The sequence below is a fragment of the Peromyscus eremicus genome, chromosome 10 (assembly GCF_949786415.1).
Source record: "Peromyscus eremicus chromosome 10, PerEre_H2_v1, whole genome shotgun sequence".
Lineage (NCBI taxonomy): Eukaryota > Metazoa > Chordata > Mammalia > Rodentia > Cricetidae > Peromyscus > Peromyscus eremicus.
The window spans coordinates 9,348,490-9,371,467 of record NC_081426.1 but is presented as its reverse complement, the minus strand read 5'-3'; the positions used below and the strand labels follow the sequence as shown (position 1 = coordinate 9,371,467).

General features: G+C 37.4%; 1 protein-coding gene across 13 annotated transcripts in view; it reads right to left on the bottom strand.

The window, feature by feature from the left end:
- Ehbp1 (EH domain binding protein 1) overlaps window positions 1–22,978 on the bottom strand; it is a 275,408-nt gene that overhangs the window by 156,131 nt on the left and 96,299 nt on the right. For all 13 annotated transcript variants that reach the window (XM_059275363.1, XM_059275366.1, XM_059275368.1 and 10 more), the window contains 2 exons: window positions 11,892–12,073; window positions 8,917–9,056 (listed from right to left, as the gene is read on the bottom strand). In XM_059275363.1, coding sequence (XP_059131346.1) covers window positions 8,917–9,056; window positions 11,892–12,073 — 322 coding nt within the window. The remainder of the gene's footprint in view (window positions 1–8,916; window positions 9,057–11,891; window positions 12,074–22,978) is intronic.

Genomic DNA, 22,978 nt, shown 5'->3' with positions numbered 1-22,978 from the left:
GTTCAAAACAACGTGGAGACATCCCTGCTCTTTCTCTCCTCTCGGGATTTCCAACTCCTTTTTAATGATTTTTTAAATTGATGTATTTATTTTCAGTTTGGGGATTGAATATAGGGCCTCATGCTCACTAAGCTAATTACAGCTTTTCTATCACCAGCCATTCTAACTTCTTTAAAAATAGTTTTACTTTATAAACCCTCTGGCTCAAGAAGTCAGATTGGGCTGGAGAGATGGCTCAGCAGCTAAAGGCTAGGTTCACAACTGAAAATATAAGTCAGAATTGCCCCATTTTTCTGTTTCTACCCTTACTTCCTTATCATTATAACTACATAATAAGTTTGGGTCTCAAAAATTTCCTACCCTCTAAATGGGCTTCCAAAATACATGGCTATTGAATTTTTTATGTTACATATTGCACAGAAATGCTATGATTTTGCATATGAACATCCTGGGTACTGGTAGTAGATACTCAGGTAAGAATAAGCAACTTAACAGGTGTATTCTCTGATGGGAATCTTCTGTTGATCCTAAGGAACCTTCTAATCAAAGGTGAGAGACCTACTTCTCCTTACTCAGAGTCCTGGGAAGTAGGACATTTAATCTCATAAGGCTGAGTCATACCATTATCAATTCTGGTACTTCAAATCTCTAAGTGGTATCTCCTCTGCTACCATCTGTGCTGTTAGGAGTCTTTTCCCCTGAAGGTAGCCAATATGTCATTCTCTCTTCCTTCTCCCAAATTAACTTTATCAACTATGGATTAACAAACCCCAGGCAACACTGCTTATGGTAAAAATGACTCCTGCCTGATATGCCGCATATGGATGGTAGGACTCAGAATGTGCATCTGGTAAAAGACTAAAGCTTCTTCTTCTCTGGATGTGGAGAAGAACTGGCCTTGCACTGTCGGTGGACTTTGTAAGGTATACTTACCAAACCACTGAAAAAGACACTGGTTCCTGTGCAGCACAAGGAATTTTAGGCAAACAACAACAATAACAAAACCTGCTGCTAACTACGTGTATCTTGTCTCTTTGCACCCAGTTGTCACTGGTTGGTAGAGGACAAAGAATGGAACGAAATGATTTACTGTTTCCTATATAATATCCTTTTAAGTAAATCCAATGCTAAGTTTGGTCTATTTAGGCCATGTGAATCTGAATGTCTAAAGAGATGATGATGATGATGATCTTTTCAACAAGGGGTCTTTATAATTTTTGAGTTCCCCCAATACTGTTTCATATAAAATGCTTTAGTTGGCCTTGACTTTGTTGAGGTTTATTAAATAGGATCTTGTCATTTACATAGGCACTTTTTTTCCTTCTTGTTTTTTATTTATTTACAAATTTAACATGGAAGCTGGGGAGATAGATGGCTTTCCTAACATGTTGAAGAACTGGAATTTAATCCCTAGACATCATAAAAATAATTAAACAAACAACAACAACAAGCAAGTAGACAGACAAAAAAAACCAAATGAGACAGATTTAAAACAAAATCCTCAAGGTGAATTCCAAAGATGTGCATATTGCCAACTCCTGCTTCCAGCACGGTGAAGCTGCTGTACAGATGCAAACCCTGCCTGTTTCAAGGCTGGATATAATTTCTAGTGCTGACTAACTTTTCATCAAAAAGCTCTGTCTCCCTGCCAAGGTCTGTTACTCATGCTACATGTCAGGAATTTTTCTATTGTAGTTAAAAATTTTCCAGTCCATTCACTGACATTGCATTTCTACAGAATGGATTGTCACCTACAGTTCCAATAAAGGGACACTGCATTTCTACAGAATGCACTGTCACCTACAGTTCCAATAAAGGGACACTGCATTTCTACAGAATGCACTGTCACCTACAGTTCCAATAAAGGGACACTGCATTTCTACAGTTCCAATAAAGGTTCTCGTTTGAGAACCTGCCTCAAACAGAACAGAGCAACAATTTTGGATCAGTCCAAAGATAGATGCTATGGATGAACCCTCTGTAGAAGACACACTTTGTCAGTTACCAGACACTGCTGCAGAGGCTCCCTTCTCTAAGCCATTAGCAAATCTACAGAAAGAGTGCTCCTCTCAAAGATGAGGCTGGGCAGAATCTCTCCACGGACTAAGGTGAGAATCTGAAAAGTAACAAACGTTCTCAACAGCTGAGGGAAAAGGCCATCATACCTGAAGCAGAATTAATAGCAGCGGGACAATCCAGGGGCAGTCCTTTCCCTACAGCAATGACAACCAACAGAACAGGAGCAAGGCAGCAGTTCAAAGGACTTCTGCTGTGGCCTCAGCTCCACAACCTGAGACCCTGGTCAACTAAGACCAGAAGGTACAAGACTATGCACTGAAACAAGACAAACAAAATATTGTGAGACTGGGAAAAAAAAAAAAAAATCTTGAATCAGATCTGAACAGAACTCAGAAAGCTGAAAGTTGGTTCCTCAGGAACCGGGAACCAACTTTCACAGAATCTGAGTAGTGTGCACAACATTGGTAAGAGCTACACAAGATGATAGGACTTAATACACGTCTTTCAATAATAACTAAGAATATTAATGGTCTCGAGTTCTAATGAAAAGACACTGATTAGCAGACTGGATTTTAAAAATAGGATCCAAGAAACACACTTTGCTTTCAAAGAAATATACTATCTTAGAGAGGGAGGATGGAAAGGGTATTCCAGCTAATGGAATATGAAACACTCCAGTATAGCTAACCTAATATATGGCTAGAAATTATCTAACATCTAGATATTAGATAATATCTACAAAATAGACCTCAAAGCGAATCTGGAGTGATAAAAAGTCACTTTATACTGGAATAATCCATAAAGAAGACATTATAATACATCAATTTTCATAAAACAATATAAGATACAAAGTTACAGATTAACCCTAACACTGCAATGTTGGGTGATTTCAAACCCCACTCCCACTGAGACAGGTCATTGATTAACTGCTATCACAGATCAAATGGACTTAGCAGGTTTCTACAGAACATTCCACCCAAATATTGCAGTACTCTGCGTTCTTCTCAGCAGCTCTAAACTTCCTCTAAAATAGATAATGTTAGGACAAAAGCAAATCTTAACAAATATAAATGAAAGCAGCCTTTTGTGTTCTATCTGACCACAATGAAATAAAGCTAGAAATCAACAGCAAGAAAAGCTACAGAAAACACAAACTAATGAAAATTAAACAACACATTGCTGAATGATAAATGGTTAACTGAAGAAATTAAAAAGAAAATTAAAAAAATTCTTAAACTGAATGAAAATAAAGACAAAACATACCAAAACCTGTGGATATAATGAAAGAAAGGAGTGCACAGTTCTAAAAGCCCAAATTAAAAGGGAGAGAAATCTCAAATAAATAATTAATGATGCACTTAAATCTCCAAGAAAACAAGAACAAGCCAAACCCAAGAGCAGCCGATGAAAAGAAGTAACAGGAACAAGGCAGAAGGTCAGTGAGGCGTATAACAAGTAAAGGTGCTTGCCGCCAACACGGTGCGTACGAGGACTGACCCATGCAATTTGTCCTCTGACACACACAAATAAATTCATTTGAGAAGAAGAAGAAGATGGCAGAAGTTAATGAACAGAAGTGTAGAAGACAATACAGTTGATGAAAGAAAAATTGGCTCAGGAAGACTACCAAATTCATTTTATGAAATTACATCAAAATCAAAGGAAAAAGAATAATGAAAAAAGAAAATTACAGACCAATCTCCTTGATGGACAGAGACACAAATTTCTCAAAATATTTAAAAACTAAATTCAAGAATAGATCAAAATGATCATCATGATCAAGGTAATTTCATTCCAGAGACTCGGGGATGTTTATAATATGTACAAATCAACATGTGTAACATATTCCATCAACAGATCAAGGACACAAATGACACGATTATCTCAATAGATGCAGAAAAGGCCTCAGGCAAATCCAACATTCCTTCATGACAAAAACTGTGAAAAACCAGGAACAGAGGGACCATATCTCAATACAATAAAGGACATACACACCATGACAAACCTAGAGCCAACATCATGCTAAAAGGAGGAAAACTAAACATTTTCACTAGAATTAGAAGCAAGACAAGGGTGTGCACTCTATCCACTCCTACTCAGGAAGCTTGAAGTCTACCTAGAGCTATAAGACAAGAGAAAGAAATAAAAGGGATACAAACAGGAAAGGAAGGTTATAGTAGTAGTATTTGCAAATGACATGAGTATATACATAGTAATCCTATGGAGTCCACCAGCAAATTTCTAGAGCAGATAAACATTTCCTGCTAAGTGCTAATACTCAAAATTAACATTAAAAATGAAATTTAAAAAATGACTTGTTTTGTATGTATCGGTGTTTTGCCTACATGTCGGGTACCATGTGTGTGCCTGATGCCAATGGAAGCTAGAGGAAAGAGTTCGATCCCTGGGATTGGAGTCACAGGTGGTTGTGAGCCACCATGTAGGTGCTGAGAATCGAAACCGGCTCCTCTATAAAAGCAGTCAACCTATCTCTCCAACACCCAAAAATAACATACAAAAATCAGTGGCCCTCCTATATTCCAATAATAAAAGTATTAAGAAAGAAATCAGGGAAGCAAACCCATTCACAACCTTAAAAAAAAAGAAAAGAAAAGAAAAAAAAAGCCTTGGAATGAACCTAACCAAGAAAGAGAAAGACCCTTTACAACCAAAATTTAAAACACTGAAAAAGAAAATTGAGGATGACACCAGAAGACGGAATGGTCTCCTATGCTCATGACTGGAAAAATTAGTATTGTGAAATATGATTGTTCCCACCAAAAGCAATCTAATGATTCACTGCAATATTTACCAAAATTCTACAACCATTCTTTCATAGAAATCTTACAATTTCTATGGGAGACAAGAGAGATTGCTCAGTAGAGAGTAGCTGCTAGCAAGCCTGATAACCTGAGTTCAATCACTGGGACCAACATAGGAGTGAAGAGAAAACCAACTTCCACAACTTTTCCTCTGACCTCCACAAGCATGCTGTGGAAAGTGCACATGGACACACCCATACATATACACTAAATAATAAAAAATTAATATGTAAGCATAAAAAGCTTTTGATAGTCAAAACAATTCTGAACAATAAGAATAACACCAAAAGTATAACATACCAGATTTTCAAATTATTTAAAAAAAAACTTTTATTTCAAAATTTATTACTACAGAGCCATAATAATGATGGTGGTGGTGGTGGTGGTGGTGGTGGTGGTGGTGGTGGTGGTGGTGGTGGTGGTGGTGGTGGTGGTGGTATGGCACTGGCACAGAAGCAGATGTGAAGATCAATAGAATATAATTAAGATCCAGATATAAACCCAAATATGTATAGCTACCTGGTTTTTAACAAAGATTCTGAAAACCACACTGGAGAAAAACAGCCTCTTAAATCCTATATGGTGTTGGGAAAAGGAAATATCCACATGCAGAGGAATGGAACTAGATGCCTATCTCTCACCCATTACAAAAACCAACTCCAAACAGATCAAAGGCCTAAATGTAAGGTCTGACACTCAGAAGCTGTTAGAGGAAACGGTAGAGAAAACAATCCAAGATCTAGTTAAAGTGAGGACTTTCAGAATCGGATTTCACTTGCTCAGAGAATAAAGCCAAGAACTGACAAATGAAACCTTGTAAAATTCAAAAGCTTTCTGTACAGCAAAGCAAAGTCACTCAAGTGAAATGGCAACCTACAGGATCTTCACCAGCTATACATCTGACAGGATTCATGTCTAGAATATAGTCTACAAAAAGAAGTAAACATAAACCAGACAACCCAGTGGAAAAATGGACTATATATTGGCAGAGTCCTCAAAAGACGAGATCCAAATGGCTAGTAAGTACTTTTTAAAAGTTTCTAGGGAAATGCAAACTAAAACTACATCCAACCCCAGTGAGAAAGACTATCATCAAGAAAACAATGATAACAAATGCTGGTGAGGATGTGGAGGAGGATGAACCCTTACTGCAGGTGGGAGTGTAAACTGGCAAACACTGTGGAAGAGCTAAAGTAGAGCGACCATATGACAACCGCTACACCACTCCTGGACCAGCAACCAAAGGATGTCACTGCAGCAACACTTGCTGCTCTATCCAACAGCTAGGACATGCAATCAGTCAACTGATGAATGGATAATAAAGGTTTTGTACATATTCATGATAGAAGTTTATCAGGTTGTAAAGTATCCCCCAACCACTATCTAATTGGAATTAAGTTCCACTCCATGAGCTAGAACCCATGCCTGACACTACCTTGGTGGTCAAGAACATGAGAGAAGATAGGCCACGGACTCAGAAGCAAACCAAATACTATTCTTTTGCTAAAGGAACATAGCAATAAAATGACTCCTACCAACATTATGCTATACTCATAGATCAGTGTCTTGCTTAGCCATTATCAGAGAAACTTCCTCCTATGGTAAGTGGGAACAAATATTGAGATCCACAACTAGAAATGTGCTAGTTGTACTAGACAATTTTCAAATTAGTATACAAAAATGCTTAAATTTCAAAATATTCTCAGGGGCTGGAGAGATGGCTCAGCAGTTAAGGGTACAAGATCTCTCTCTCTAATGAGAGACCTTGGAACACTCAGTCCTAAATGGGAAGTCTCCATCAAATTTCTCCTCTCAGGGCTCAGAGAACTCTTGGGGGGGGAGGGCATTGAAAGAGCCAGGGGGATGGAAACATCAAGGAAGCAAGGCCTTGTGGATACGACAGGACTTACACATATGAACTCAGGGACAGCGGTAGCACAGCATGCACAGGGCCTATTCCAGTCTCAGCCAGATGGGGTCCGAGCGCTGACAGGGGAAAGAAACATAGGCCCACCCTAACCCAGGAGCTAGCGCTAATTGATAACTGCTCACAAAGGAACAATCAGTTTTCTCCAATGGAGTCTCACTGGGATACAAACCACACTCAAGGGCAGGCCCCAGGCCCAGCATAGAGAGCCAACACAAACCAAACTCCAGGGTAGTTTGGAGACTGTTTGTATCTCACAATGCTCTGTGTGAGCTTCACCCTCCCACTACAGATCTTCTTCTTATACGTTATGGTTTCCGAGTTTGTCTTTATGGGATTGCTGTGTGCAAATGTGTGCCTCGGCATCTGTATGTGTTTCTCACGCTTGTTCTTTGGCTCTTCTTTCCCCCACCATGTCTGTTTTGTCCTATTCGATTTGTGTTTATCTTATTTTACTTTTTATAATTACTATGAGAGAAAGAACAGGTGTGGATTTGGGTGGAGGGGGAAGGAAGGAGGGTGGAGGAGTTGGGGTATAAAAAAACTGTAATTAGACTATAATATATTGGGGAAAAGAATTTATTTTCAATAAAAATAAAGTATTGTGCTGATGCTGCCATCATTAGAAAATGCAATTGTATGCCGGCATTTATTATTTGGGGGAAAACCAGACACTACTGAAATAAATATAATAGCCCAAAGGAGATAGAGGGAAGGGACTGATAAAGAAAACTATATTGCATTTCTTATAAGAGGAGCGATAACATATTCTGTTTTAATTTTAATATTAGTAAGGGTCCAGAGGTTCATTTATTTATCTGCTTGGTTTATTCATTTTAAAGTCTATTATTCTAAAATGAAAACAGGACGTACAATATTCAAATTACTCTAGCAAAAAAATGCTTAAATTAAAAGAAAATTGTCAGGGGCTGAAAAGATATCTCGGCAGTTAAGAGTGCTGGCTGCTCTTGAAGAGGACAGGGGTTCAATTCTCAGCACCCACACAGCAACTCACAACCATCTCTAATTTCTAGTTCCAGGGACTCCGACACCCTTTCTGGTCTCCATCAAACCAGGCACGCATGTGGTGTACAGACATATATGCAGGCAAAACACCCATCACATAAAATAATGTAAAAAATTAAAAATCAGAATGGCAAAATGTAGGGAAGTAGAGGGAAAAAATAATAAGAAAAGATCTCAAAAAAATATATATATTTGAAAGTATACACACATACATATATATTTATATATACACCAACAGAAGTGAAATTAATCAGCTATTGGGAGAGTGAACTTTTTAAATTCTGTGTGTGTGTTCACTTGGGTATGTGAATAGGCAGGTGGGTACATGTACAAGTGTGGTGTAAGTGTGTGTGGGGCCCAAAGCCAAAGTTAGGTATCTTTCTCAATTCTCTCACTGAACCTGGAGCCCACTGATTTTGCGAGGTCACTGAGCCCCGCAGACCCTCCTCTCCATCCCTCCAGCACTGGGATTACAGATCTCTGAGCTTCCGAGGACTGAGCTCTGGTCGTTATGCTATGTGGCAGGCATTTTACTGACTAAGTCACTGCCACAGCCCTGCAAATAGTTATTAAAAAGCAAACATTATCGGGCTAGATTAACCAAATGATACCTAGTAGAGATGTACTTAAAGTAATAGAGATGAGCTAAAAATAAAACAATACATGTGACAAGCAAATGATACACAGTTTACAAATATCAACATTGGACAAGATTTCAAGGCAAGAAGTATAAAATGGAGCAAAGTGATGCTGATTATGATAAGGTCATAAAACCATGGGGTTTTTTGTTTGTTTGTTTGTTTTTTGTTTTTTGGGTTTTTTTTTGGACCAAATACTTTAGGACTTAACTCCTCTATACAAAAGGATAAGACTATAAATAGGTTAATTTTTGGAAAATTAACAAAAATACATCATCTGTTTAAAGTACAGTAAGATTTTTTGAAAACTGAAACCAAAGGGACACTGAATCTTATTTGATTGACCAGAAGTAAACAAGGTAGAAATATACACACAAAACACATGTAAAACATACTGTCTTACATACATTTGAGTTAAAAAAGAAATGAAAACTTAAGTCACAAACTAGAAAGTCAGCTTTAGTTCAATGTCAGTGAAGCCAACCTGTAATCTTTGCTGCCTTCTCCTCTTGGTTCACTCGGTTCTCGTCCTCATCTTCATTATCTTCTTCAAAATCATCTAAGTTGCCAATGTCAGCCTGCTTCATACTCATCAGACTAGCCAAGCTCTGCATATCTTCATCCCTATATCAAATAGTCAAATATAACAGACAGCTTATTAAGTGACATTATTCAAAAATACTTAGAAAATAGATGTTTACTATGCCTAATCTGAAAATCTTAAATCCCCAACACTCCCAAATCGAAAGCCCTGTGAAACCCAAGCTTTTGTATGCTAAGATGCCACACATGGAAAACCTCGGACTCAACAGATGAGAGGTTGCAGTCAAGGTTCAGGTGCACTAAAAACACTGTATATAGCTACTTTAGGCCGATATATAAAGTATGTGTGAAAGTTAAATGGCTTAGACTTGGGTCCCCTCCCTATGATATCCTTATGTGTATGTAAACACCCCAAAATCTGGGAAAAAAAGAAATCTGAAAACTTCCAGAGCTAAGCACTTTGGGTAATGGATACAAAATACATAATATTAACATACTCTTTCTTTCTATAAAATATGAGTACACCTTTCATGTTGTGTAAGAATATATTTAAATGCAAGAATTTTTAAATTTTTATAAATTTCTAAATGGCATGTTTAATTACTACAGAGCAAACAAGACTAAACTCTAACTGGTTAAGACTTTAGAAGGTACTTAAACTGGCACCCAGCAGAAGACAAATAGTTTCTGCAGAGAATTCAAGCATGTTTTCTTGAGCATTAAGTCTAGAAACAAAACCTTGGGCAGTTTACAAATGAGATAAATCTCAACTTTAAAATAAAACTTGAGATGGACTGAGATGGCCCAGAGGTTAAGAGCACTGGCTGCCCTTCCAGACAAAACTGGGTTCAATTCCCAGCACCCACATGGAAGTTCACAACTGACTAAAACTCCAGTTCTAAAGGTTCCAACACCCTCTTCTGGTCTTTGCAGGTATCAAGCATGCCCGTGGTGTACAGACATATATACAGACACACAAAATAATAAAATAAATTAAAAAAATGAAACACTTAAATTTCCCAAAGGAATTAGAACAGGAATTTTTAATTGAAACCAGGAACAATTCTGGATCTGCGGGCCGGAGAGAATCAAACAACAAATCCTGCAAATCATGTGTAAGTTTTCCATGGAGCCATCGGCCCTAAAAGGAACTACTGCAACCCAAAACAAATCATCTAAAGCAAAGTCTAGTCTTTTTAAGAAACACAGTGAGCCGGGTGGTGGTGGCGCATGACTTTTATCCCAGCACTCGGGAGGCAGAGCCAGGCGAGTCTTTGTGAGTTCGAGGCCAGCCTGGCTTACAGAGCAAGATCCAGGATAGGCACCAAAACTATACAGAGAAACCCTGTCTCGAAAAAAACATCAAAAAAAAGGAAACACGAGATGAAATCCTCAGCTAATTATTAGTTAAACACCATATATTTGATAAAATACAAACTTTTATCTCAAAAATATTTAAAAATATAAATTATATATGAAATATAAATTATATATAAAAATATAAATTAAATATCTTGAGGCAAATTACTTGTTTTCTTGATCTGTTATTTTTACCTTAAATCTCACTGAACACATTTTAATATGTTATACAACATATTAATTTTCAATTTTGTATATGTCCTCTAAATTCAGGCAGAAAAATTAAATTAAAATATTGTCATTTTATAATCTTTATTAATTTTATCTCTGAAATATGGTATAACTTTGCAAACTAAGCCCATATAGAAATTATTCACATTTTATTTCACGTAGGCTAAGTTTACAAAATTTCTTCCCTCTTTTTAAACAAATTTCATGATAGTTTACATTAACAATAAAAGTTTTATTACTTCATGAGTGCCTTCCAAATTCTCAGTTATCAGTAATAAATTAAAAGGAAAGGGAGTTCTCAAAAACTTCCTCTTCCTATTAACTTGAGACTCTCGATTTAAATGAGCTTTTTCTTACCCCCACTGCTATGGGCGGAACCAGCACATTTACTGCTGTCTGCAGAAGGACTGCCACCCTCAAGGGTTTGCTCTCTCTTCTTCCTCTGTTCCTTTCCTCTGGCTCACACTTCAGGGTAAGAGTTTTACTTTCCCCCAGTGTTTACAGTCGAGAGCAAAGACTCAGCTGCTTCCATTCTCAAGCACCTCACTAAACACACTCACTTGGAACACAGCTTCCCTCAGCTTATGATGCCATCAACCAGGTCACTGGCTGCCTTGGAGATGAGTGCCAAACATCTCACTTTGGGTGATACACAGAAACCAGCCTTATCAGTCAAGCAGACATGACCAATTATAGTAACCACACTCTACTGGGCTAAATATGTGCAGAACTGTGCTTCAGACTGGACCGTCTTCTCCCTTATCTTTAATGGGAAATTCTCAACATAGCATTTCCATTTACTCTGTCCCTTCATCTTCTACTCCAAGTACAGACTACTGCCCTGTATATATCACATGTACTCGTTCTTGACTTGATTATCTGCTATAAGTGTTTATTAGAAGTGATTTTTGGTTTGGTTTTTTGAAAAAGGTATTGTGTTGGTTACTTGACACAAACCCAAAGTCACTTAGGAAAAGGGAACCTCAATTGAGAAATTAATCGACTCCATCAGATTGGCCAGTAGGCTTGTCTGTGGAACATTTTCTTGATTGGTGACTGATATGGAAGGGGCCAGCCCACTGTGGGTGCTGCTACCCCTAGGCAGAGCCTGGTGCATAAGAAAGTAAGCTGAGAAGGGCAAGAGCCAGCCCAATAAGCTCTACTCTTCCACGTATTCTGCTTCAGTGCCTGCCTTGAGGTCATGCCTGGCTTCACTGGCACGACGTATGATGGGAAGTTCACCTTACTGCCCTTCTAGTAAGACCAAAGCTGTAGTGTTTAGAAACACAGTATGAATGAAGTCACTTATTGATGATAGAAACTCACGTTGCTTTTCCTTCCCGAAGGAAGATACAAGATAATGAAAACTGGAGAGTGGCAGACACAACTTTTTTAGATAAAGGCTTGAATTTTAACTTGACATCAGTTTGAGTTGGCATAGGGCTTGCATATTGTTTCATATTAATGTTGCTAGTAGCAAGAGCTTTCCTCCGACCAGAAGGGGATTCCTGGAAGAGAAAAAATAATTATGTAGTTGAGAATAATTTTATAGCCAATAAAAAATTTAAGAACTTTCTTCACTAAAGAATTCTTATGATACAATAATAAAATTGTGATGAGCTTTTATTACAGCTTTTTATAACTAAGTAAAGTACATAAAAAAAATAAATAAAACAGGAAGAGATGGCCCAGGCGAAAATACTCATACTAGAGGAAGACACGGAATAAAAACTAGTAAAGAGCACACACAGGGGCTCATACCTGTAGCCTCAGCACTAGTGTGGGCAGAGGCAAGAGGATCTTTAGTTCACAGCTAGCCCCAACTCTATGAGAGCCTGCCTCAAGGAAAGTAAGAAAGGCTCCAGGGCAGTGTGAGAAAACATCTGTCACAGGCTGGCCCAGAAAGTAGTCATTAACTGCCTCTCCATTAAATTAATGTAACGTGATGGTATTTTCCCATCAAACCTATAATTTTTTTCTAAGACATTTTAGATCATTCTAGTCTTTTCCTTAAGATTACATAAGTCAGCAAAGAAACTTTTTTCAGATCTCACGCCCAGGGCAACACTGCTGACTGATCACAGCATATCTAAAAAGTTCTTTAAAACAGCTAGTGCCCATTCATCAGAACCATACAATAAGAAGCCTGTTTGCTATCAAAAGTGCTTAATATTCCATTAACAATTCATGGTGATTCACAACTGCTTTTTATACAGTAGGGCTTAGGAGACTAATGAGAACAGGACAGTAAATGATTGGCCATTAACCATGTGTAAGGACATCATGCAAATTCTGTAGATATATAACACATAAGATAATCTTTCATTGTGTTCTACTGGCAAGAGGAAATTCAGATGCAAGACAGTTTGTGATAATGTAAACCAGAGGTCAATACTGTCCACTATTTTTTGAGCTTGACCTTGGAATTGAAAGCAACATTAAAGCTTAACATCCAAGCCTCGTGATCTTGAATAAGTCAAGAAACCTCAGCCTTGGTAATATTCCCTATAAAATAAGGAGTTACTAAATTACTCAAATTCAATTACTCAATTTTCCAACCAAGGCAGGAAATTTTATCATTAACACCTTTATTACTATTCAATAAATCCTGATCCATCCTATAAGAGGTAAATTTGCCTAAAGTAAGGCTATTGTACTTGAATCAAAGCATTACAAGACTTTTTCTTTAAAAAGAAAACCTAACATTTCTGCCTTACAAATAGGTAAAATACAATGTCACCTCCCTAAAGAATACCTATTTTAAAATGTGGTCTTATCTGTCAGATTATGCACAGCAATATTACACAGAACTATTAGTGCATGCAGATACCTTATGAATGAATTTCAAAAATGCATCAACCACTTGAGAAGAAGTTAAGCCCTCTCAGAAGAAATACTTAAGAATATGCAAATACCCTCAACTGAATCAAGTTGAACAGATGTGACTATCCCTAACAATACAAGTGTTCTTTCCCTGGTTGCTACTGTCAATCAAAGGATAAGATTAAGGTCCAAGGTTTTGACAATGTGCAAAATGAAAAAGTACAGTCAGGAATATCAATTTATTACACTGATATGAACAATAATCTCTTATTGTACCTTTAGAATAGCTAACAACTTCTACATATAATACAGAATGTAAAGCCTCAGGTTGAAAAGCATGACATACAAACTGTCACTTTATTACTCTCAGTGATTGTTCTGTTTCACAAACTTATGACATTGATCCTTAATATAACAATTTAATTTCATAATAAACCATAAAATTAACATAACTTAAGACACTGCATAATTTTGAAAGATTTGTTTGAAGACACTCCTTTTAAGCTATAGAGTTTTTATTGATTAACAGTCTATAAATTTCATTATTTTATTGTTAGAGCAAAGGTTATATAGAGAAACTTTTCTGCTTAAGTATTTGGTACTATGCACCTCTGAAGCAATAGGTAATACAACATACTAAGTTTTAAACACAATCCGTCACATTACTTAAGCAAAAGCTTTGAATAGTGTTCATTAAAAAAAAATATGATCCTTAACAAAACAAATGCCACACAGCTCTGGATCCCATTTCTTCACATCCTAACTAGTAGACCTACAACTAGGTCCAGGAACCAGCTGATTTTTAGCAAGTCCACACTACCATTCTCTCCTCTCGCCACCTCTTTACTCCTTTCCTCCCTCTGGCTCGCACTCCCCCCCCCCCCCCCCCCCCCCGCCGCCACTATGGTTCCCACCCTCTAGTTAGGTGATTATGACCTAGTCAGTCTAAAATCACATTTTCAGATCCCCTGAGGAAGCTCCCATAAAATTACCATTGAATTCTCATTCTCTCTTTCATAACTTCTCATTGCTATAGAAAGTCTAAATATTTCCATTTCTAAGAAATGTAACTTATTATAGTTGGAAATCAGAAAAATGGGAGATAGAATGTGGCATTAGACTTATTTCTATAGCTGAGTTTCAGTTTCACTTTCTCATATTGATGAATATTTTAAAAAGAAGCTGAACACCAGCGAGTATTGCTAGGAACCATTTTTTTGTTCTGCTGGGGACTGTTTCAACCGGCACAGCCACTTGGGGAACAACTCTGCATTGTGTTCTAAAGTTGAATTCATGCACACATTATGACTGAGCAACCCCCATCTTAGAGACTGAGTCCTAGAAAAATCTTCACAACAAAAATGACAGATCAGAAGCCGCTCTCTCTCTGTTATGTGGCAAATGAAAGACTCAGAAAAACCAAGAGTTAATAATCCCAGAGACAGAGGGGCAGACAGAACACAAACTGCGAAGAGGAGGACTGGACATCTAAAAACTGCCATGGAAAAGAAAGAGAAAGGTAATGCCTTGGAAAGGAGGAGGCACCATGTGGCTTGGCAGCAGGCTGAGCGGAAAGCCACCCAAAAGTGGTTTGTTTTCTCTTCTCTGAGTGGTACTGGCACCTGAGCTCTCAAGTGAGGACTGTTTACTAATATCTTTAAATAAAACTGGAGGAGGTACCCACATGCAGAGGTGTAAACTGCAACACAGAAATACAAAAAACATGAAAAGACAAGGCACCAGGACTGCTCCAAAGAGTCATAATTCCCCAATCACAAAATCCAAAGGCACTGAAATGAGTAAAATGCCAGATGAAGAATTCAAAAATTTACTTGTAAAAATGGTCAGTAACTTCAAAGATGACAGAAATAAGCAGATAAGTCGAAGAAAGCAACTCAGGATGTAAGATAATATACAACACCCAAGAAAAGGCAAGGAAATTGAATTTTGGGGGAGGAAGATAAATGGTGACAGAAACACTGGAAATGAAAAACTCAACAAATTAAAACGAAAAACAGAGTCAAAAGTATCACCAGTAGATTTGACCAAGCAGGGAGGTTTCAAAATGGACAAGATCAAGGAAATACAGTCAGACATTAATATCGAAAAATATGAGCATGACCACAATTTTTAAAAAACTCTGTGATATAACTAAAGAACAAACCTAAGAATCCGTAGAGTAGAAGAGACAGCGGAGATAAAAACTCAAAGCACAGAACAACTATTCAATGAATTAGAGAAGAAAAAGGAAGGGAAAGAAATGAACAGCCAAACATGAGGCATTTAAAGCTTCCCATGACACATTATATTCAAGATGCCAAAACTATGAAACCAAGGAAAAAAAATACTAGAAGCTGTAAGAAAAAAATGACAACTCACATCACAATGATATCAGACCTCTCAAGAGAAATTCCAAAAGCTGGGAAAGAATAAAGTATTTTAAATCCTAAAGCTAAGGGCCATTAATTAAGCCTACTATACAGAATTATCTTTTAAAATTAACAGAGAAAGATATTCCAAAGAAGCACCAACTAAAGAAAGTCATGATCATCAAGCTAGCATTGCAGAAAATACTTAAAGGAATCCTAAACACAGAGGCTTCTATTATACCAAACCAAGAAAGAATAAACTCATGAGAGGAGTAGATGAAAAAAATATGAACTAGGAAGTAACCCAATCTTGTCTAACTCATAAAATCAGCAAATAATCTGAATAGGGGAGAAAGAAAAAAACAAAAACAAAACCAAACCAATAAGATTATATGAATCTGCAATCTCTCAATAGTAATTTTCCATTGAAGGAGCCTTAACTCTCCAACTAAATGACAAACACTAGCTGATTCTATTTAAAACAAAACAGAACAAAAATCCTCAAGATTCTGTTATTCACTGTCTCCAAGAAGGACACCTTATTGGCAAAGACACATGAGGATAAAGTGTGAAAAGATGAAATCAATATACTTAAGGAAAAGGAAGCCAAAATCAAACCAGCATCAATATTCTGCTACATAATAAAGTAGACTTCATGACAGATGGCATAAAGAGACCCCAGCATACTAATAAAGAGAACAATCTATCAAGAGGATATGACCATCCTAAATACATACGCACCAATGCTGGGGCTCTCATTTCTTAAAACAGACACAGGTGAAAGGGGACAGATAGGTTTTGTGGGTGACTTCAATACCCCACTTTTACTTTCTGGTAGGTCACGCAGATTTACAAAACAAGTTTTAGGAGTTGATGAGATGTGAGTCTGAGGTCGTGAGTCTGATCCCTAGAACTCATGTAAAAAGCCTAGCACAGTGGGACATGCTGTCCACCCAGTGCAGGAGATGCAGAGACAGGAGGATCCCTGGGGCCCAGTGGCCATCCAGCCTAGCTAAACTGATGAGTTCCAAGCTCAGTAAGAGGCCCTTTCTCAAAATACAAGGTGGACAGTGACTGAGGAGGATGCTTGATATTGACCTCTGGTCTCTACATACACATACATGTACCACACAAAACCAACAACCAATATGCAGCACAGAACAAATGTATTTAACAGACATCTACAGGATAACTAACAAGAGAGGAATAATTTCTCCAAATTATACCATGGTTAAGCCATAAAGCAAGTCTTTTGTATTTTATCAGATCATAATAGAATCAACAGCAAAAGAAACCACAGGAACTATACAAATAATGAGAGATTGACTACTCACTTTTGAATGACTAGTAAGGCACTGAAGAAATCAGGGAAGAATTATTAAAATTTCTACAACCAAATGAAAAGCAGAACTTACTGGCACTGCTGCTATTTTACAATTAAAATATATCTTACAATTAAAAACTATGAGCAAATAAGTAACTTGCCAACACATCTCAAGGTCTTAGAAAAACAAGACAAACCCAACAGTAGTAGATGGAAAGAAAGAAAGAAGAAAAACTGATGCAGGACTTTGATTAAACTAATAACAAAAGAATTTTTTAAATTATAAAATAGATCGTATACATTAAAGAATAAAACAAGAACTCAATAAATAAAAAGAAATAACTTACACTTACTATCTAACTTAAGAAACAGAACATACTACCAAGTAGCTTAAAAGCTGCATATCCCCCTCTCTAATTACATTCCTCCCATTCTTTCCTCCAGGGCAACCAGTACCCAGAATTTTAGATCCCTGCCCTCACCTTCTCAAAATCTATTACTGACTATATATATATAGTCAATATATATATATATACCCTAAAGAAGACTTATATTGATTATAAAATATGGTACATACATACAAAGTAATGTATTTAATATTTATTTTTATGTGTGTGTGTTGGGGGTGTACGTGTGTGTGTGTGTGTGTGTGTGTGTGTGTGTGTGTGTGTGTGTGTGTGTGTGTGTACAGATGCCCAAAGAAGGCATTGGATCCTTTGGAACTGGAGTTACAGGTGGTTGGGAGCCACCCAACATGAGCTAGGAACCCAAGCAGGTCCTCAAGAAAAGCAATCATTGCTCTCAACTGCCAAGGCCTCTCTCCAGCCCCTGACTATTCTGGAGAGTTTTACAAAGTTACAGTCAGTTACTCTGACCCACCTCCTCAATGTAGTCTTCACCATGTCTGCTGCCAGAACTTTCTCCTCATCCCACACAGAAACTCAACTTACTAAACCAGCTCCATCTGCCCCTCCTCCTGGCATCTAACAACGTATAGTCTTCTTTCGGTCTCTATACTATATCTCTTCCTGTACCTCACTTAGCATAATGTCCAAATTCTGTGGAAAATCCAGTTAAAATTTTCAATGAAACTGCATTAAATCTACAGATCAATGTGGGTAAGTTGACATTCTCACAATACTGAGTCTCATTACACTAAATTAAAACATTACTCTCTATGTACCTATTTCAATCTTTAAAAGTCTCAATGTTTTATCATTTTATAGAGATTATACATATTTTTCTATATTTAATGGAACTCTGTTGTTAGTATAAATCATACACTAACACTTGTGAATGAACAATGTCTAGCATACAGAAAAGATAATGAAATCTGCAACTAGGTGTTGCATCTATGAAATCCTTACAATATTCTATTCATTTTATAGAATATATTTCCTTTTGGGTTTCTATCTTATCCTAACTTCTTAAATTTAGTTATTTATTTCATTTTCCAATCTTTGATTTTTTCTTTCTTTTTTCTTCATGGTAGCTAGAACCCTCAGGGTGACATTGTACACTCAATCAATGAAGGGACCACTCATGCATCACTCTCGACCTTGAAAGGGAGAGCTTTTGGCCTTCAATCTGTATTCTGTTCACTGTACTTTTCCTCTTTTTAGCACTACTGTTTGTAAAGTGAAGTTTCCCTTAAGTTACTAGCTTACTTCGAGGTTTTACTTTTGTGCATACAAATGAGTACAATTTTATTTATTAGACACTTCTATCTTTCAAAATAACTTTCTATAACCTTTTCTATGTTAATCTCGACACATGTGTAAGTTTATACATTTGTTCACTCAATATTATCTGTGCCTGCCCTTTCGTTCCTAAATAACTCTTTCCAGAAGCCATTTCATCACCCTCCAAACCAACAACTCCTTAGCTTTCTTGACCCTTTCTTTTTTATGGTTTTGGTTTTTTTGGTTTTTTTTGTTTGTTTGTTTGTTTGTTTGTTTTTTCGAGACAGGGTTTCTCTGTGTAGTTTTGCGCCTCTCCTGGAACTCGCTTGGTAGTCCAGGCTGGCCTCGAACTCACAGAGATCCGCCTGGCTCTGCCTCCTGAGTGCTGGGATTAAAGGCGTGCACCACCACCGCCCGGCTGTTGACCCTTTCGAATGAATATTCATTTTCTATCTCATTGGTTCTACTCATTTTTAACATGTTCATCTTACACAGGCTAGTGATTGACATGTTCCAGGCCAGTTAGAAACCTTGTCTCAGAAAACGAAGTGGATGATGACTGAGGAACACATCTGAAGTTGATCCTCAGCCTCCACCCACACATGTGCATCCATACACACGCAAATATCTATCTAAGTGCTGCTTCACTATCTCTCTCATGTTATCTGAAATACTTTTGTTACTCTGGTTAAATATATTCTAATTTTCATCAAAGGTTCTTTGACTCAAGAGGTTTAGAAACTTTTCCAACCCAAATGGGGCTTTCCTACTTACCCTTTAAAACTGATTACTAGTTAATTGCACCACATCACAGAATGTGGTTTAATTATAATCCTTCAAAATGTATTGAATCAATTTTTATGGACAAACCCATGATCAGCTTACATACATGTTCCATGGTTTCTTACACAGTACCTAAGTGGTATTCCTACACGACTGCTAACTGACAACAGGATCACTTTTCACGTAAACTCCCCTGCCTCACTCAACTGTTTATGTCCTACATGGTAAGGACAAGTAAAACATCAGACATTCAGATATGAGGTCTGGGAGATTTTCTAATGCATACAACCCAAGAACTAAAGTGAAAGAACTGGGAACCTGCTCAGAATGCAGGCAAATGCCAGCAGACTCTGTGATAGAGCCAATGCCTCCTCCTGGGCACATACCAGCACTCAAACAAGTTTGGGTCATTTCTCTTAACAGACTTAATGCAACTTTGAACTGATCTTGCTGCCCCTACCTTTATTTACAATTATTCCCAACACAGGACATTAAAAGTCACATCCCAGCACTCCTTTCCCCAAGGAACATCGAAGCACGGTAGTTGGACCAGTAAGTTCTCCATGACCAGCTCCTGACTCTGCCCCCGGACTCTTCTTTTCTTAAATCGTCTCTCTCCTTTTCTCGGCTCCACCACCCTGGCCCTTCACTGTTTCTCCACGCCTCAGTTAGCCTCACACTTGCCGCTTCCCTTACCAGGACCGTTCTTCTCATAAGTAGCATAGAGCTGGCTCTCCCTTGCCTTTCAGACCTTCCCTCAAACTTGGAGAACTATGCCAAAGCACTTTGTGGAGGGAAGGGAACTACCTAAAATGAGGAAAATCCATGACTGAACACCACACACAAACTGCGCTCAAACCAGGAGTCACAGGCCTCGCTCTGGACTCCTGCCTCTCCGTCTGACCTTTGACCTCCTCGTAGTTTAGGACTGTCTCTTGTAAACAGCATATTGACAGAAAGAAATTAACCCAATCTAATAACCAGCACAGCTTTTTCTGGAGAGTTTAGAGCAATAGCTCTTAAGAAATTTTGTCTCAAGACTCGTTACATGATTCAAGAACTCTAAAAAGATTCTCCTGTGTGGGTTACATCTATCAATATTTATTTTAATAAAAAATGTGAAAATAACAATATTTTATTTTTAAGTGTTTAGCACACTTAAAATATTGTCATGTCACAGGACTGATGTCCATACGAACTCAGAGACAGTGCAGCATGAACAAGCTCTGCACAGGTTCACCAGACAGGGTCCCAGCACTAAGAGGTCACCCAAGCTTCACCCCTAAATGAAGCTTTGTGCTACTAACACACACAGCAAAGGGAAAATCAGTTTTCTCCAAGGAAGTGCCATGGGAATACCAGCCCCACTCCAGGGCAGGCCCCGCGCCCAGGAGTAGTTGGCCAACACAAAATGAACACAATAGTTTGTCAACTTTTTGTTTCCTTTTGCTTTGTTTTGGCAGTTTTTGTTTTATTGATCTTTTTTCTTTGCTTTGATTTTCTTTTTATGAGTTTTTTATTGTTGTTTCTGTTTCTTTTTTGGTGAAAGAGAGCAAGAGTGTGAGAGAGAGCATATGCAAGGAGTAGACATAAAGTTGGGTGGGTAGAAAGGTGGGGAGGATCTGAGAGGAGTTGGGGAAAGGGTAATGTAATCAACATATATTTTTTCAAAAAGTTTTAATTAAAAATTGTGACTAAAATTACAAACTCATGTTAACAAGATTTTAAAAATAAATATACTTTCTATATAAAACAGCGTCTGTTTTGCATTTTCTATTATTTCTTCAGTCCTTCTCACTCTTTAAAATCTCTGTAATATCTAGTTGAAAAGTCAGCTCTCTTGGCATGTCAATCTGTGTGGTGACATGTATCCTTTGAGTTTAACAATGTGAAGAAAACCAAGCCTCTCAGATACATAGTTGAAAAAAACCTAATATTTTAGTTACTTCATATAATTTTGAGTCTTTACACTTGATACCACCCCAAAATTCAAGTAGTGGTTTCTTAAAGGTTAATAGTAACACAGAATCTGAAACCAATCAATGAACTTTTAAACCCTGTAAAATAAAAAATCCACTGTACTATAATGCACACTATCCATAGTTTTGCAATCTTATACTTTTGTGTTTGGGGAAATGTGGACTCTCAGATATTGAAACACTTCATTATTCTGTATCAAAAATAAATTACATTTTTCTATACTGCCACTTATTCCATCAAAAAAAAAAAAACCTTAAGCATTGAGAAACTATAGAACTAAAGGTTGCAGGAAGAAAGTTTTAAAAATCCTATTTTTTCACTGAAAGCTTGAGTTTTATCAGAGACAAAATAAAATTTTAGTTGCTTACCTGCAAGTATTGAATTTAGTCTGTTCAATTAAAATAAACTGTTGAGCCTGAATAGCCACAATTTGTTTATTAGTAATTTTTTCAAGAATTGAGTTTCAGGAAAAGAGCAGTTATTGAGTCTACAGCTCTCAGTGGCCCAAGTTCTTTTTCTTGGTATGGTGTCCCTGTAACGCAGCACTGGGGCTCCATGCAGATGTCTCCCTTTGTTATACAGCACAGGATTTAGACTGTTGAAATTAATCCTTACTCTGATTCTGGAGTCTCAGCTTTACTCAGGAAAGCAATAGTACTCCAGTTCCATCTTATAGAACATTCTGGACCTGTCCTGAATCTCTACACAGAGGTAAAAGGTAAACCTGAGTTCAAGTAGAAATCCTCTGTGGAAAAGCTGTGAGCAACAGCTATCATCCAGAATGCCTAATCCAGTTATTAGTATCATTTTAGGAATCTACAAGGGTCATTTCAGAACTAGCATTATAATTTTTTTGGTATATTATTCCTGTTTTTAGCTATTTTCCAAAGGCCCAGAGTACCTCACACTATTTCCTCTGCCTTTCTGCCAGAAATGGAATCCTTCATTTGACTTTTATATACAACCACCATCAAAAAGTTTACTTGTCTCACACAGTCATACTTAAGACTAATCAAGATTGTTGGATATTTATTTTATGAAAATTCTCTAGATGCACATTTGTGATCATCAACTAACTACACCATGTTCTTGTTTTGTCCATTTAGATGCCATGCCTTAACATCACCATAAGCATGTACCATCTACCTCATGATAAATTAGTACCTGCAACATCCACCTTCTAGAATTGCGATGCCTAGTCCTTGGGTCTACTCTCACCCTTGTCCTTGAGAACCACGAAGTTCTAAGCATGATTGAGTTAGGGCACCAGGAAATGACATGCAACTGAAATTCTGAGGAGCACTCTCAGACTAAATTAATGGTGTTTTTAAATTTCTAAGCTAGGAAATCTGTTCTCTGTCTCATGATTGCAAGAATTATTTCACAGTGCAAAGAATGAGCACTCAATTACCTGGATAAACACTCACTATTCATTAAAGAAATAAAATTGTT